This window comes from Chiloscyllium punctatum, chromosome 40, assembly GCF_047496795.1.
Source record: "Chiloscyllium punctatum isolate Juve2018m chromosome 40, sChiPun1.3, whole genome shotgun sequence".
Classification (NCBI taxonomy): Eukaryota; Metazoa; Chordata; class Chondrichthyes; order Orectolobiformes; family Hemiscylliidae; genus Chiloscyllium; species Chiloscyllium punctatum.
The window spans coordinates 44,870,210-44,887,844 of NC_092778.1; the positions used below are offsets into that span (position 1 = coordinate 44,870,210).

General features: G+C 40.2%; 1 protein-coding gene across 6 annotated transcripts in view; it reads right to left on the reverse strand.

Moving 5' to 3' along the window:
* capn15 (calpain 15) overlaps window positions 1-17,635 on the reverse strand; it is a 302,119-nt gene that overhangs the window by 233,257 nt on the left and 51,227 nt on the right. For 3 of the 6 annotated variants that reach the window (XM_072559728.1, XM_072559732.1, XM_072559729.1), the window contains exons 2-3: window positions 16,962-17,079; window positions 8,956-9,042 (exon numbers count right to left, since the gene is read on the reverse strand). Coding sequence is in view for 1 of the 6 variants with exons in the window: in XM_072559726.1 (XP_072415827.1) it covers window positions 8,956-9,042 (87 nt within the window). In the remaining 5 variants the exon portion in view is untranslated. Of the gene's footprint in view, window positions 1-8,955; window positions 9,043-12,788; window positions 13,074-16,961; window positions 17,080-17,635 lie in introns of all 6 variants that reach the window. The other 3 variants (XM_072559730.1, XM_072559726.1, XM_072559731.1) reach the window with 2 other exon arrangements.

Sequence of the window (17,635 nt, forward strand, 5' to 3'; positions counted from 1 at the left end):
TGCCTCTAGGAAGTATCCTCTAGCAGCTGAGGAGTTGACATAATGAAATTATTTATGAGCAGGCTTCTTCTGCCTCACATAAGGCAGAGGAAATAAATCAACGTGGTGCGGTCAGAATTTAATTTGACTGAGTAACAAAAGGAAAAAGAATTGATAAATTATTACAAAATGAGGCAGAAACCCTCATCATATTTACCAGATCTCATGTACAACTGCCTCTTACTTCTACATATTCTTCCCTTATTTGAAGAGTTAACTAATGGTATAGTGTTTTTGACATCTTATTATTTCAGTCTCTTCAGAACATTTACCATGTTCCTATTCTAGTGACATTCTATCACACTTCTTAATCTGGTCATATGATTAAACTCTATTCACTACAACTAAGATACTGTGTTCATAGGAATAGTTTCAGGCAAGTGGTCTTTAGATTTTCTCCATTGCAGTTCTGCTGGCACCTTCCGTCTGAAGATCCAGAGCAGGAACCAGCATTGCATGTACCAGGAAAACGCAACACTTTAACTTTTCGACGTGCATTACTCTATAGCTGGTTTTGACACTAAAAAACACGTAATAGCAGTTCCATTTCATTCCTACTCTGTATCCCCTCTCGTGACATTTACTAGTAATGTGGAAGGGGCAGCTTTTTGTAATATTTACATGTTATGGGTTTGTTAATTAACCCGAAGTCGAGACCAAGGTTAACACAGATTGATGAGATTCAAGCAAAATTGGCGAATTAGATGAACGATAGAAACTACTTTTGGATCTTACTTGGATATGGAAATGTGTTCTTGTAATCAAAATAGCAATGAGAATTTAAGAAATGGGGCGAGATATCAAGAGGATGGAGAAATACAGGACAGAAGGGATAGAGAAAGAAAGAGGTGAGAGAATAAAAGAGAGATGAAGAAACAGTTAGAGATCTGTTTCTCAAAAGCACTGATTAACTGACTAAACAACAATGCTTCCTGATGCCTGGAAGTCTTTTTTTTAAAAGACAATTTGTGCCCCACTGCAATGATATATCAGTCATTGGTCTGATGTCCATACGCCTCCAGCCTTAACTTAAAAGCCAAAGGCCATCAGTACTATTCAGTAGATTTGAAGTAATGAGAATACCCTTTAGTCTAGTGAGCCATTTTTTTCATCCAGCTGTTTCCTACAAGCAAATGCTAGTTAATACAAAAAGGTACTGTAAAAATTAACCTGGGCTTTCAGCAAATGCTCCTTTTTCTTCATAAAAGGATAGCAGTAGGCACAGCCATTAGCATGTAGCGCAGAATGCAGACACCGGGTCATTAAGATGCTGTGCATTGGCAAGATTATTTCTTCCTCGCAGTAACGAATGTTTGGGTATTACTGTCTGTTGCAAAAGGTTGTTTGTCCCAAGCACTGTTCTGCCTGACTAATTCCTGCTCAGGAAATCAATACACAGATATGATGCAACACAACCTTAATGCACAAAAGGTCAAATGACAACCTGATATGATCAAAACCTGCCTCTGTTTCTTCAACTACAAGTATAACTGTGTTACTGTCTATCATATGCTTCCATCACGGACGAAGTTTGATCCAGCTCCTCACTGCATTCAGGAAACAAACAGCACCAATTAAAAACTGCTGAGCAGCTTTGTGTCTTAGAATCCTACAGAATGCATAAACATTGAGTTAGGATGCAAACCAATGTCAGACAAATGCTTTACACATTTCCAGTAAAAACCTTAAGAGCAAGTAATGCAGAAAATTGATGACGACAACAGATAGTTAGCTACATGTAGTTCTATATACATAACCATATATTTTTGCTAAACGGGCCCTCTAACAGCACTGAAAGGTGGTGGATGAGGGGGTCTAAGCTCCTCTTACAGTGCATCACTAGTTCAACTGAAAAATTGCTAGAAACTTTACAGGCATTATTTAGTCAGCTATACAGTTTAACTTGGATCATCAGAGATCATATCAGAAACCACACTATGTTCAACAAAGCTCTGTTTAATAAAGCATTAAATTTCCTCCCATCCCGAGGATAGCTACATTACAATGGATCACTTCTCTAAATCAAGCATCATAACCACCTCTTTCTCCGTCATATACATAGCTAGATTCCCATTAATTACATTTAAATTATTCACTTCAACCACTCTTTGCACAGCAAGTTCCAACATCTCACCACTCTAAAGCTTCTTCTTCTAAATCCACTATTGGATTTCCTGATGACTGCAAGTATTAATTGCCTCTCATTAAATCCCTCCCAAAAGACAACATGTCCACTTTATCAAAACCTTTCATAACATTAAGCACCCATGCTAGATCACCTCTCGGTCTTCCTTTTCCAAGAGAAGAGAGCTGGCCTGTCAGTCTTTACCTGATATACACCCTCTCCAGTGCCTCCATATCCTCTTTATTACATGGTGACCAGAACTGCACATGATCTTCTAAATGTGATGCAATCAAGATTAAATACAAAATTGAAAACAAGTATACTGTAACTCACTGCCATCCAACCTATGTATCACTAAATTTACAATTTTGCTGCTTTATACAAGTCAACATCTTATTCACAAAGCATTTATGCAACTTAACTCTTCTGAGAGAGTCTAGAAAACACATGATCTTTAAATGCCCACTTTGTGACAGTCATTGCAGGGCTTTAAAATGCAGCATTTCACTGAGAAATAAAACTGCTTTGTTCACTATATAAAAACATTCCAATAACTAGTTTACTCTTGTGTGATATTCAGTTTCAGTTGCCAGCCATCAAAAGATACCAAAAAAAGCCAAGATTTTGCCTGTCAAATATCTCCAAGACCTCCCAAGCAAGTATGCTGGTGCGATGGCTAACCCCGCGTGGAAAAAGAACTTTTGAAAAATAAAATATCAAAATAAACTAAATACAAAGTTGCATTGTGGATTATATTTGTAGTTACAGCTTCAGATCAGAGAGCAGAAAAATCTGAGGAACACAGGCTAGATGTCAAAAAAATGAATGATGTTAGGGAGTGAAGCCTTAGAAGAGTGTAAAGGAAGTAGGAGCATACTTAAGAGGGAAATCAGGAGGGCAAAAAGGGGACATGAGATAGCTTTGGCAAACAGAGTTAAGGAGAATCCAAAGGGTTTTTACAAATACATTAAGGACAAAAGGGAAACTAGGGAGAGAATAGGGCCCATCAAAGATCAATAAGACGGTCTTTGTGTGGACCTGTAGAAAATGAGGGAAGATACTAAATGAGTATTTTGCATCAGTATTTACTGTGGAAAAAGGATATGGAAGATATAGACTGTAAGGAAATAGATGGTGACATCTTGCAAAGTGTCCAGATTCCAGAGGAGGAAGTGCTAGATGTCTTGAAACGGGTAAAAGGTGGATAAATCCCCAGGACCTAATCAGGTGTACCCCGAGAACTCAGTGTAAAGCTAGAGAAGTGATTGCTGGGCCTCTTGCTGAGATGTTTGTATCATCAATAGTCACAGGTGAGGTGCTGGAAGACTGGAGGTTGGCAAACATGGTGTCACTGTTTAAGAAGGGCAGTAAGGAAAAGCCAGGAAACTATACACCGGTGAGCCTGACGTAAGTGGTGGCAAGTTGTTGGAGGGAATCCTGAGGGACAGGATGTACATGTATTTGGAAAGGCAAGGACTGATTAGGGATAGTCAACATGGCTTTGTGCGTGGGAAATCTTGTCTCATAAACTTGATTGAGTTTTCTGAAGAAGTAACAAAGAGGATTGATGAGGGCAGAGCTGTAGATGTGATCTATATGGACTTCCGTAAGGCGTTCGACAAGGTTCCCCAATGGAGACGGATTAGCAAGGTTACATTAGCATGGAATACAGGGAGAACTAGTCATTTGGATACAGAACTGGCTCAAAGGTAGGAGACAGAGGGTGGTGGTGGAGAGTTGTTTTTCAGACTGGAGGCCTGTGACCAGTAGAGTGCCACAAGGATCGGTGCTGGGTCCTCTACTTTTTGTCATTTACGTAAATGATTTGGATGCGAGCATAAGAGGTACAGTTAGTAAGTTTACAGATGACACCAAAATTGGAGGTGTAGTGAACAGCAAAGAGGGTTACCTCAGATTACAACAGGATCTGGACCAGATGGGCCAATGGGCTGAGAAGTGGCAGATGGAGTTTAATTCAGATAAATGCGAGGTGCTGCATTTTGGGAAAGCAAATCTTAGCAGGACTTATACATTTAATGGTAAGGTCCTTGGGAGTGTTGCTGAAAAAAAGAGATCTTGCAGTGGAGATTCATAGCTCCTTGAAAGTGGAGTCACAGGTAGATAAGATAGTGAAGGCGGCGTTTGGAATGCTTTCCTTTCTTGGTCAGAGTATTGAGTACAGGAGTTGGGAGGTCATGTTGCGGCTGTACAGGATATTGTTTGGGCCCTGTTGGAATAGTGTGTGCAATTCTGGTCTCCTTCCTATCGGAATGATGTTGTGAAACTTGAAAGGGTTCAGAAAAGATTTCAAAGGATGTTGCCAGGTTTGGAGAATTTGAGCTATAGGGAGAGGCTGAACAGCCTGGGGCTGTTTTCCCTGGACCGTCAGAGGCTGAGGAGTGACCTTATAGAGGTTTACAAAATTATGAGGGGCATGGATAGGGTATATAGACAAAGTCCTTTCCCTGGGGCCGGGGAGTCCAGAATAGAGGGCATAGGTTTAGGGTGAGAGGGGAAAGATATAAAAGAGACCTAAGGGGCAACTTTTTCACGCAGAGGGTCGTACGTGTATGGAGTGAGCTACCAGAGGAAGTGGTGGAGGTTGGTACAATTGCAATATTTCAGAGGCAATTGGATGGGTATATGAATAGGAAGTGTTTGGAGGGATATGGGCCGGGTGCTGGCAGGTGGGACTAGATTGGGTTGGGATATCTGGTCGGCATGGACGGGTTGGACCGAAGGGTCTGTTTCCATGCTGTACATCTCTATGACTCTAAAAGTTAAATCATATTAAAACAATGCATCTTTGTTTATTTTATTACAAGGGCTCCACGTGGGATTTTCAAGGACGCAAGGGATACTTTCACAGATGTTTAGCTATACATCAGGAGCACAATGAAATACTCCACACTTGCCTAAATGCAGTTTCAACACCACTCAGGAACAATCCAGGACAAAACAGCCCACTTGTTTGGCACTACTTCCAGAATCATTTACTCCCTCCATCACCACTGCATATTTGCAACAGTGCATATCATCTTTAAGATACACTGCAGAAATTCACCCAGGCTCCTTAGACTGCACTTTCCAAACCTGTAACCATTAGCACCGTGAAGGACATGTGCAACTGATACATAGGAACACCATCACCTCCATAACAGCATTTTGGGTCTACCAAATGGACTGCAGTGATTCAAGAAGTCAGCTTATCCCCATCTTTTCAAGGGCAATAAATGCTAAACTAGCTGATGAAATTCCTTGAACGATTAATAGAAAATTGAATTGCATTTCATGTCACAGCACTATGGTGAACTCGCTCATCCACCCAGCAGACTCTATTCCATGTCTGTAGAGATGATAATGTCATACATGTGGAACATAGCCCTAGCCAGTATTGCACCTGGGAAGAAAATAGAAAATTATGGATATGCTCAGCAGATCTGACAGGATCTATGGGAAGTGAAACAGAATTAATATTGCAAATTGATGAACTCAACAAAACTGCACTTGGGATCTCCTGACCTGTCTGATTTGCAGTAACACACTCCTATTCCTCACCATTAACCAGATCCACAGCAATTCTTAACCGAAGAACTATGACATATCCAGACGTGAAGTGTGCAAGTAACTCAACGCCCCTCTGATACCACTGTTTCCTCTTCAGATTTCAATGCAGCAACACTGAGCTGAAGTTTGAGATGCAGACATTGTCGTTTGGGATCGCAGTGCTCTCCACAAACTCCCTCAATGCTTGTATTGTCATCCCTATCCCTAAATCTTTATTTATTTAATTATTTACCTTATATATATTTTTAAAATTAATTCTTTTTACCAAGTTCCTGATAAGTAAATTAACTTAAATATTTATATGCAATACGAACAATTTGTGGTGTTGGAGGCAAGAAGCAGCACCTCCTTCAGCCTTTGCACCAAATTCTCAATATTTAACAACATTTGTTATGCTCTCTGGGCCTGCCCATTGATGACTGCACCCATTCCATCCACTTGCTCAACACCGCACTGGGAAGGTATTGCTGGCACGCATGCCTGATTAGATTAGATTAGATTAGATTACTTACAGTGTGGAAACAGGCCCTTCGGCCCAACAAGTCCACACCGCCCCGCCGAAGCGCAACCCACCCATACCCCTACATCTACCCCTTACCTAAGGCTACGGGCAATTTAGCATGGCCAATCCACCTGACCTGCACATCTTTGGACTGTGGGAGGAAACCGGAGCACCCGGAGGAAACCCACGCAGACACGGGGAGAACGTGCAAACTCCACACAGTAAGTCGCCTGAGGCGGGAATTGAACCCGGGTCTCAGGCGCTGTGAGGCAGCAGTGCTAACCACTGTGCCAGAGTTTCAAGAAACTGTGCAATTGGCAGTCAACATAAAGTCAGGGGCTTAATTTATTCCCCTAATACACCACAGATAAAAGCTCAACACTGGGCAATGTGTGGATGCAACATAAAATCTCCTTCAAAGAAAGTTCATTCTATTTTCCACCCATCCTATGAATGAATAGCCAACAAAAAAAAAGTTCAAACATAATTAAATGCTCATTGCAAAATTAATGCCGACAATTTTCTAACACCTTAACAGGCTTAATATCATATTCATGTTGAATTTACAACTGATCAAATTTGGAAGAAAAAACTGCAGATGCTGTAAATCAGAAAGCAAAACAGAAATTGCTGAAAAAGTTCAACAGGTCTGGCAGCATCTGTGGCAAGAAGTCAGAGTTAATATTTCGGGTTCAGTTCGGAAGAAGGGTCACTGGACCTGAAACATTAACTCTGATTTCTCTCCATTGATGCTGCCAAATATGGAAGAATGCTTGGACAAAGGATTAACTTGACAAGTTACCACATTGTGAAAAAAAAGGAAGCAAGATTAAAAACATCTCAGATTATGCAGGCAGAATAGATGTTAAAAACTCAAAAGAACTTCAATCTTGACTGATGGAAAACTATTCACAATAAGGAAAAGACACATAATTACAAAGAATGACCTGATCAATTGCTGATTCAGATTGAACATCAAGAGCTACAATTTCACTGTCAGAAAGCCTTGACATCATTGCACAAAACAAAGACTGTTTCCTACTGGTTTCTCAATCTGTCCAGGCCAACGTATGAACATTTGCATCTTCACCACAAACATGAGGAATATCATGGTTTTGCAATTTATGGATTAACTGGTACCAAGGAGACAAAGAACATAGCTTTTCCTTTATTCATTCAAAGTATGAGGTCGAAGCTGGAGAGGCAACATTTATTGTCCATCCTTAATGGCCCAGAGGGCAGATAAGAATCAGAGTTGGAGTCAGATATAGGCCAGATCAATAAGGATAGCAGCTTCCTTCCCTAAAGAACATTTGTGAACATGGATTTATAATCGTCATTAGATTCTTAATTCCAGGTATTTTGTTGAATTCAAATTCTTCCATCTGCTATGGCGGGGTTCAAACCTGGGCCCCCAGAATGTTAGCTGGATCTCTGGATTAACAGTCCAGCAATAATAGCACTAGGCCATCTCCTCCCCTAAGTCAGAGTCTAACTGATTCTCAATTGCACATTTATTTTCACCATTGATATTTGATTCTGGAAAGTAAAAGGGTATTTAAACTTTTGAAAACATAGTAGGTCATTTGTCTTCCTAAATCCATATTAGAATTCACTCAGACCTTGAAATCATACAATGAACATTAGTGGCTGAGATCACACTACATTTATGTCACAATGATCTGCCTTGCTTTACATGAGGCATCAGCCCAGTTAAAATGTATAAAATTCATATCCTAATATTTGCACAGTTTCAACACGGTGATTAATAATCACCGAGATTCATCAGAAAACACCACCCATGATCAGCAGGCTGCAGTCAGGAGAGATAATGATCCTGTCAATGACTCAATTGGTAAAGGCATTACCCAGTATGTCATGGATCCATAAGGATGATGCAGGTCAACAGAATCAATAATGGAAGGAGAATTATTAATAGCTTTTATAAATATTTGAGAATAACTTAGACAAATGTAGGTAAAGGTTAACATAATGTGGATCATATGGAGAGGCAGACACACTGGCCAGGTGGTCTCTATCTGGGTTGAAAAATTCTGAAACTATGTAATTAGTTTGGTGTTCAATCTGGCCAAACACATGACAAAAACAAAAAGTTTTAGATAATATTTCTATGCTGTGTATCTTTTTATTTAAAACGTATGGAAGCCAGAGCTCTGGAATATCTAATTACAATGTATAAAACAGAAACCAGGCTACTGCAAGAATTTCTTCTTGTGAAAAGAAAGAGGACAAATACATTCTTGGCAATTGCCTGTTGAACGGATTTCTGTTTTATCTGTGTACATGAGCAATGAGGTCAATCTTCAGATCCTGTGTAAAAGGAGGTTCTCAGTTCAAAGGTTGAGTGAAAATGGCTGAAGAGCAATCCAGCAGTAGTCTTTAAAATGATTAATGCAAGATCTAAAAACGATCAGCTTCGCTTAAGTTCTCATACAAGCAGGGAATGCTAGAAATGTCACCAGCACTTTACCAACTCCACAATAAGAGTATGACAACCAGTCTTTGTGGTCTTTCAATTTTCAGCAGAAGGACTCTGTACATTGCTTGTTTTTAAAGAGTGAGTGATCAGAAACATCCAAGAACAAGTTTACTTATTCCTACTCCATGCTTTCCATTAAATGTTATCGCAGAACCCCAGTTCCAATTCATGTATGATGTTGATGCTTTGGTTATTATTCGGTAACAATACTTGAATACTTACCTTCCTGTGTGAAAGACACCAGTCGTACCTACAGGGACAAGAAGTCGTTCTTTAGAACTGTAATGGAACGTCCCTGTCTCTGCATACCTGAAAGATTAAAAAAAAATTTCAATTCCATTGATTACCTTTCTCATTTTATCCCCCATCTAACCGTAAACACTTACTAACAAGGAAGTTTGATAAAAAGAACAATGATCTTATTAGAACTTCATTAAAACATAAGCCAATTGATTATGCTGATTCGCTAAACAGAGGGAAGAAAAAATAGGTAGCCAGTACTTCAGTTCAAGTTACAATTCAAAGAAATTAACCCATACAAAGTTCAACTAAACAGTATTCTTTGCATACTCAGTTTAAGATAAACTTCATAACTGAGATTCAACTTTTGCTCTTGCCCATCCAAGAATCCAATTTGCTCTCAATTTTTCTGGCTCAATAAAGCATGGCCATTATCACTTCACTGCAAAATTCAAATTGGCTGTTGTATCTCATTCAATCAGAATCAATAGTCCTTGTCAAAAGGGAGACTTTCACAAAATAATTTCAGATGACAAAACTGTTGCAGTTAAACTGCCTCAGGGATAGAGTGTTATAACTATACTTACGCACATCTATATTTAATGATCCAGTTTAGGTGCATTAAAGAAACAATATGGTACACATTTCAGAAAGAAAAACTAAAGTGATCATTGCTAAAATAATGTCAATAGCCTAAGACCTGTACACAAACAGCAATTCAATTTCTGAGAGTCAAGCCTAAGTAATGCACCTGTGTTTTGTGTCACTAGTAGCTTTTATCTATGTTGACCCCTCCAATTTTCTTTTTCTGATTATTTTGCTCGGTTATATTTCTATAAAAACTTCCATATGAAAAAAATCTCCTCACTTCAGGGAGTGACTCTGGGTAGGCTGGCCAGGAGCAAGATTAAGAAGGCAGGACCTTCATGATGTCTTCAACTGGTGTGGGAATTAAACTCATTTGTTGGCAACACACTGCATCACAAACCAACCATCCAGCCAACTGAGCTAATTGTTATGCAGTGTAGCCCTTTATTCCCTGATCAAAACCGTTCCCCCTTGCCCCCATCTGATCAGATTATCACAATTCCATTCTCATTTTAGACTTTTATTTCTCCATTTTATAATTTATTCCTAAAATCTGCAATGCTGGAATTTTTTTCTCTCTAATTTTTCAAAAACTGTAACTGAAAAAGCTGTACCTAGGGGCCTTTGTACCTAGGATGGCACTGTAAGCAACGACTTGTACACTTTTCACTATACTCACTTGAGTACATATGACAATAAAGCTAATTCCAATTCCTGTCTATATTTTGTTTTCCCATTCTCTAATTCAGTATGTAAGGGTTCATCATCACAGTGGGCCTGGGGTAGTAAGAAAATATTAGTATTTATTTGACACCTTCAATGCACAGGTACTTCTCCTATAATGCTGCAGTGGCGTGCAGCGAAACCTTACTTAATAGAAAATTGCTTAGCAGAAATAATGGGGCCTATGGGAAAAATGGGGTTGAGGCAGACCAGCAAAAAAAAACCTCACGATCGCTCAAAAACCACTCAAAAGCCTAACACAAAATATAGCACAGCCTGAATGAAGGCTTAAATTACATTTATTAACAAAAGTAAATTTAACACATTACACTGAAAAAATAGGGTTTTTTTTTCAGACGGTCATCACCATCACCACCTTCAGATGCAGTTGTGGTTGCAGAAATGGATGTCTGTGGTTGATTAGCTTCTGACTGTCTCTTGGGGGTTGGTTTAGATTGTGTGATATGCAGGTACAAGAACAAATTAGAAAGGCAAATGGTATGTACAAGAATAATGCAGTCCTGCAGGAATTTTACAGGGCTTATACAGGAATTATAGAAGAATAGTCTGTCTCAAAGAGATAGCAATGAACATTCATTCATTAGTTTAATTTTTGAGATGAAGCTGCTGAATGTATAGGATTGTACCTGTCACATGCTCTGATGGCAGCTGACATCAGCGCATGCGCAGAACAAAGGATGTGACCTAATCTCCACTGGAATCGTGCTATTGCAAACAAAGGTCACAAAAATACCGTTCTAATTCTTCAGTGACATGCAGCCAAATCGCATTGTCGAAACACGCTTTATACGAGAATAACTTGTAATAAAGCATCCCATTAGTTATCAAACAAGGTTTATCATGGAGTTAAATAAGGAAATAACTGGGTAGATGATCAAAGATAAGATCTAAAGAGATGCCTTAAATGAGGGACAGAGTGAAACCAGAGCGCATCTGTGAAGAATCGTGTTATTCCAGTCAAATAAAAACCAAAAGAACTGCGAATGCTGTAAACCAGAAGTATAAACAAGCATTGCTGGGGGGCTCAGCAGATCTGGTGATATATGTGGAAAAAGAAGTTAACGTTTCGGATCTGGTGACCTTTCCACTGGATTTTCTTCACAAATGCTGCCTGACCTGCTGGGCTTTTCCAGCAGCTTGTATTTGTTCTGTGTTATTCCAGTCATTTGGTTTGTCTCCAGCACCACCTTATTTTTAAATTTTTTGTAATTATCTCTCTGCCTCATTTATTTGGATTACAGGTCATCCCTTCAGTTGTTATTCAGCTGTTGGTATTTTACCCATACCATATAACACTCTTGGTCACCTACAGCGATGTATTATTTGACACTCCACTCACACTATTTGTATGATCTTTTGATCTCTCTGCCCATAAATTCTGTGTCCTTCGTTCTCATTTCACCTAATGAAGGGGCTACACTCCGTAAGTTTGTGATTTCAAATGAACCTGTTGACTTTTTTTGAGAAGATTTGTAGTTCGGGTTGAGGTCCTGGATTTAGGTTTGCTCGCTGAGCTGGAAGGTTCATTTCCAGATGTTCCAGACATCACCTCAACATCCACAAACAAAGCTGCATCAGAACATTATCCCAACGAGCCACCCTACACTGCAGCACAGAGAAAGATCACCTAAACAGTGTATTCAAAAAGAACAAATACCCAATGAACACAGTCTGCAGATTTCTCAGCAACAGCAGACAAAACACATCCAGAAACCTTAGCCACTCTCCCCTACATCAAAGACATCTCAGAAATGACTGCCAGACTACTCAGACCCCTTGGCATCATAGTAGCCCACAAACCCACCAACACGCTAAAACAGCAGCTAATGAACTTGAAAGACCCTACACAGACAACAAGCAAAACTAATGTTATTTACAAAATACTGTGCAAGGACTGTAACAAACACTACATTGGACAAACAGGCAGGAAACTAGCCACCAGGATACATGAACCCCAACTAACCACAAAACGACATGACCCTCTCTCATTAGTGTCCTTACATACAGATGAGGAAGGACACCACTTCGACTGGGACAACACATCCACTCTAGGACAAGCCAAACAGAAACATGCATGAGAATTCCTAGAAGCATGGCATTCCAACCGGAACTCTATCAACAAACACATTGAGTTAGACCCCTGAGAAAAAAGAACAGGTAATGACATCACTGCAGGAAATGACATCACCTACCCAAAGAAACCCAAACATATAAATAGAAAGCAGGAATTATCAACAGAGCTTCGCCCAGAGGCCCAATGAAAATGTTACCTAGCAGGGTGACAAAACGTCTCCAGCTCAGCGAGTAAACCTAAATACAAAACCCATTGGACTATAACTTGGTGTTGTGATTTCTGACTTTGTCCACCCCAGTCTAACACTGGCATTTCCATATCATAACACTCAAGGCTATAGGGCTGTATGAAAAAGTGTTGTATTATTGTGAACTATTGTAGGGTGTGGCATGGTTTTGGTGGTACAGACCTGACAGGAAAGGCCTCTTCTGTGCAGTATGATTCTAAATAGTAAAATTGAAGCTTTTAACAGAGCAAAAGTAGTGCAAATCTGAAGCACATTGCCTAAACAGGCATTAAAGCTGAGGGGAGCTCTTCAGGGGTGGCAGCACTTTCTGCTTGGGTAGGAGTCATTAAAAATCACTGGTTAACTCTTTCTTTCTTTCCAGATGCTTCTAATCTTCTGAGTATTTCCAGCATTTCATCTGTTAAATAATCCATCCGCAGTATTCTATATCTGTATTGGAACATGGCCCTGTTTAAAGCACAAATAGATAAAACATTGTTTTATAGTAGAATAATAGAGCAGGACACATTGTGCAAGGCCATTCCAGTGTGTGTTTTTTAAATGCCTTGAATAATATAAACAACACTTGTCTACTTAAACAAATATAAACAGCTGAATCTTACATAGCCAGTGATTACCTTTTCTTTTTATAAAGATACTAATTTAAAGTGGACATTTAATACAATACTGCAAAATCACCAGAAGTCAAAGGAGAAAAATCAATGAGGCAAAGGAGAGTAAATCAAATTTTTTTTTCAGTAAAAGCTGGCAGAAGAGTTGGGCTCTCCTTGCAATTCCTCCCATTCTCTTTCCAGACAAGAAACAAACTCCAATCAGGAACCACCATATTAGCTACACCCACACATTTAAAAAAAGATAAGTTAACAGAGGCATACTGCCAGGCATTAGCTTGCACATATTCAAACTAACCTTGTGCATGGTGTATTGTCTATTGGACATTTTCAATGAGTTGCTTCCAAGATCATTAAGGGAATGAAAGAAGGTGGGGATTTGGAGACTATTCTCTTCTTGACCCCAGAAAAGGTATTTATTATCGATCCTTGCTCATACTGAGGTGGTAGTATTAGGTGAGCCTTCTGCTGAGAGACACATAGTTTTGACTAGGTAAAGTCACAGATTTCCTTCCTGTAAGTTTCTCATGCAAGTTTTCCGAGCTCATTTTCTCACATCATGTTACCAAACTCACCTCTTTAAATACCTAACCTGCCCCATGGCGTCTCTCGTGTCTAATTTCTATTTTCTCTTACCACACACCACTTCAGAACAACTCACCACCCAGCAGAGAGCCTGGAATACTTTGCACAAATATCTTCAAAAGCATGCTGTCAGTCCAGAGCTGCCTTGTTATTCACTGATATTCGCTCTGGATTGGCAAAGAGGAATTGTCACCCATGATACCATAACATGCCAGCTTAGTTCGATTTTGGCACCCAGGTTGAAGCAATCTCAGCCATCCGGAGGAATGCCCAGAAATGCATGAAGGTGGTCAAAGTCGTTCTCCAAACCACAAATGCCACCACATTCTCTCCAATACTTCAAATTCACTCTGCTACTATATCCATCTCTCATCAAAACTCACGCTCTTCCATTCCAATGGCTGCATATAACACAATTCCTCAATTGCTGTCAACCACTCCAACCTGGACACCTCTTATCCTGAATGTCCTTTGTCTACTCAATCACTTGGGAGTTACCCACCTGCACCAAAATAAATAGTTGCCCCACCTACTTTCATCTTCTCTAACATTTGCCTAATTCTCATTCTATGAGGAAAACAACCCTCGATAAAGCAAAAACAGTGAAGATCAATGGTATGCTGCCACAATTCAGCTTGCCACCCCTTATGAGGAGAGGATCTTGACTCTGATTGCCCTGAGGAAGGCTTAGTCTGCTACTGGAGGCTATTTTTGCTTTACTTGGCCTTGAACCCCTGATCAAAGGCTATCAACCTTTACTTGACTAAGACCTACTGACATCTAAGCCAAGCTTCCTTATTTTGTCTCTGCACTAAATGGTGCTGCAAGGCAGTAGTCAGATGAGCCTGGTATTTCTGGCTGAGGGAACAAAACAAAAACCACAAATGAAGGCAATCCAAAACAGGTATGCTGTGAGCACTTTAGGAGGCTCAGACTAAGTATGCACTGTGACAATGAGGGAGTAACCAAGGGATGGAGCCTGCTGCAGTCCATAAGTTGGCCGTTTTCCCCTGTAACTGCATAACAATGATAGTTGCCAAAGCCAACAGAAGCACTGAAGGGCAGAAAAGACCTGCAAATTACATTGTTATGCAGTTACAGGGGAAAACGGCCAACTTATGGACTGCAGCAGGCTCCATCCCTTGGCTACTCCCAAGGGCTTTTGCCCGAAACGTCGATTTCGCTGCTCGTTGGATGCTGCCTGAACTGCTGTGCTCTTCCAGCACCACTAATCCAGTATTCCCTCATTGTTACAGTGCATACTTAGTCTGAGCCTACTGAAGTGCTCACAGCATACCTGTTTTGGATTGCCTTCATTTGTGGTTTGTGTTTTGTTCCCTCAGCCAGAAATACCAGGCTCATCTGACTACTGCCTTGCAGCACCATTTAGTGCATTTAAAAAAATATTTTCCTGTATTTTGATTGTGAACTGAAATGGGAAAATATTACTTCAAATTACTTGATACTCATTATAAGTAGCGTTTATGCAACTGCTGGTTCAAGCAATGGGAAACGTCTAATCACAGAAGAGGAGGGGTCAGGGGCTGATTCAGAACAGATATTTGGCAGAGAACAAGCAGCTAACTGATATGGGAAATGATGACGAGTTATCAATGACGAGTTATCAATGACGAGTTATCAATGACAAAGGCTTCCTGTCTGCCATCATTATTATCGGCTCCCTGTAGCTGAACAGCTTGGGTACGTGAATGTTTAGGTCAGAAAGCCTCGAACCTGTGGCAGGCAATCTGGCATTCTGAGTAATGTAGTTTCCTCTACTTTGGGGAGAGGAATCCAAAGATGTGCAGGTCAGGTGAACTGGCCATACTAAATTGCCCATAGTGTTAGCTGCATTAGTCAGGGGTAAATATAGGGTAAGGGAATGGATCTGGGTATGTTGCTCTTCAGAGGGTCAGTGTGGACTTGTTGGGTCAAAGGGGCTGTTTCCATACTGTAGAGAATATAATCTAATCTAATGTAAGAATAGACTGGGTGACCGCTTTGCTGAATACCTATGCTCAGTCTGCAAACGTGACCCTGAGTTTCCATTGGCATGCTATTTCAACACACCACTGTTTTCCCTGGCCAATATCTCGTGTTGGGCATGCTGCAATGCTCCAGCAAACTACAGTGCAAGCTGGAAGAACAGCTCATTTTCTACTTGAGAATCCTGCAGCCTTCTGGACTCAATATGGACTTGTATCATCTTAAGGCTTCAGCACCTTCACCCATGTCCTTACATAATCCCCAAACACCAGACTTTGTCATCACTTAGGCGACTACCACAACTAATCCATTATCAGTTACTAATGCCCCCCTTTAGCAGCTATTCATTCTCCCAGGCTGCTCTTTATCCATTCCTTTGTCTGCCCATTGTTTTCCTCTCTCTGGGCTCCATCTCTACCTTTCATTTACTCTTTACTCCTGACCCCACCCCTTCTTTAGCATACACTTATATATGCCAACCTTTTCCTCGTAATTAGGAAGAAGTGAAGACTGCAGATGTTGGAGAGTCAGGGTCAAAAGGTGTGGTGCTGGAAAAACACAGCAGTCAGGCAGCATCCAAGGAGCAGGAGAGTCAGCATTTAGGGCATAAGCTCTTCATCAGGAAGGGATGCATCCTGATGAAGGGCTTATGCCAAAACATCGACACTCCTGCTCCTCGGATGATGCCTCACCTGCTGTATTTTTCCAGCATCACACCTTTTGACTCAACTTTTTCCGATGAACAATCAGTTTTGAAAAAGGGTCACTGGACTCAAAATGTTAACTCAGTTTTCTCTCCATGGATACTGCCAGGCCTGCTGCACTTTTTGCATTAGTTTCTGATTTCCAGCATTCGCAGTTCTTTCGTTTTTTTTAAATGCAGGTACATCACCTAGCCTTGCATCTCCAAATAATTTAGTTTTTAACTTGTAGTTTTAAATTTCCTACTGGCCTTTAGTTTTTACATCTGTAAAATATTTCTCCAATTGCCTTTTAATCTGAAAGCAATTTAGAATAGGTAATCAAAATGGTAGTTACTTACCAACCAACCAATGAATTTATGGCTTTGCCTCGGTGATGTGTTTTTCTTCTTCTTTCCTCCCCCTCCCCCCCCCATCCCCCCCACCTACTGTTTGATTCCTGAATCTCTTACCTTACTGGCTCCTCTCTCTCTCTGTGCTTCCAGTTAAGTCTGTAGGCTTCTATTTTTATTTCCTGCTCTGTCTCAATGGCTTCTTCGTCCCTTTACGCTCCAAATTCCCCAGACCTAACTTGGATATTAAAGAGAAGTACTCAATGAGAGAAAAGGAGGGACTGATCTCCACCTCAATCTTTCACCAAACTCAAGTTACACTCAAATACAATGCAGCAGCTCTGGAAGAACCCTCCGTTAATGGCTTCTAATTCAAAGACTTCTGGTACTGGATGAAACCAGTTCTCTAATTAATTAGCTTGAGCTGACGACTGTAAATTTCTGTTTTAAAGCTGCAATTAAACTGCACCCAATGAAAGGAGCAACGTTTAGTTTAATTGAGTGCATGTGCACAGTGTTTTGGGAATATGCAGAGGGAAAAGCATTTATACTTCTATATTACATACCGTTGTGTGTTATTCAATAAAATTGTTTAAGTTTTGATTTGACAAAGTCTAGTTGTATTTATTAAGAAATCTGGTTGATAGATCTTTATTTAAAAGATGATATAGATAAAGGTATTTTAATTTGTCATCATGGTAACTAGAAAAGTATTTTTTGTTTTATGTTGCGACTCATGGAGCAATGAGACAAGAGTGAAGTGAACTTCAACAGTCTCAGTTGTAACTTAGGCT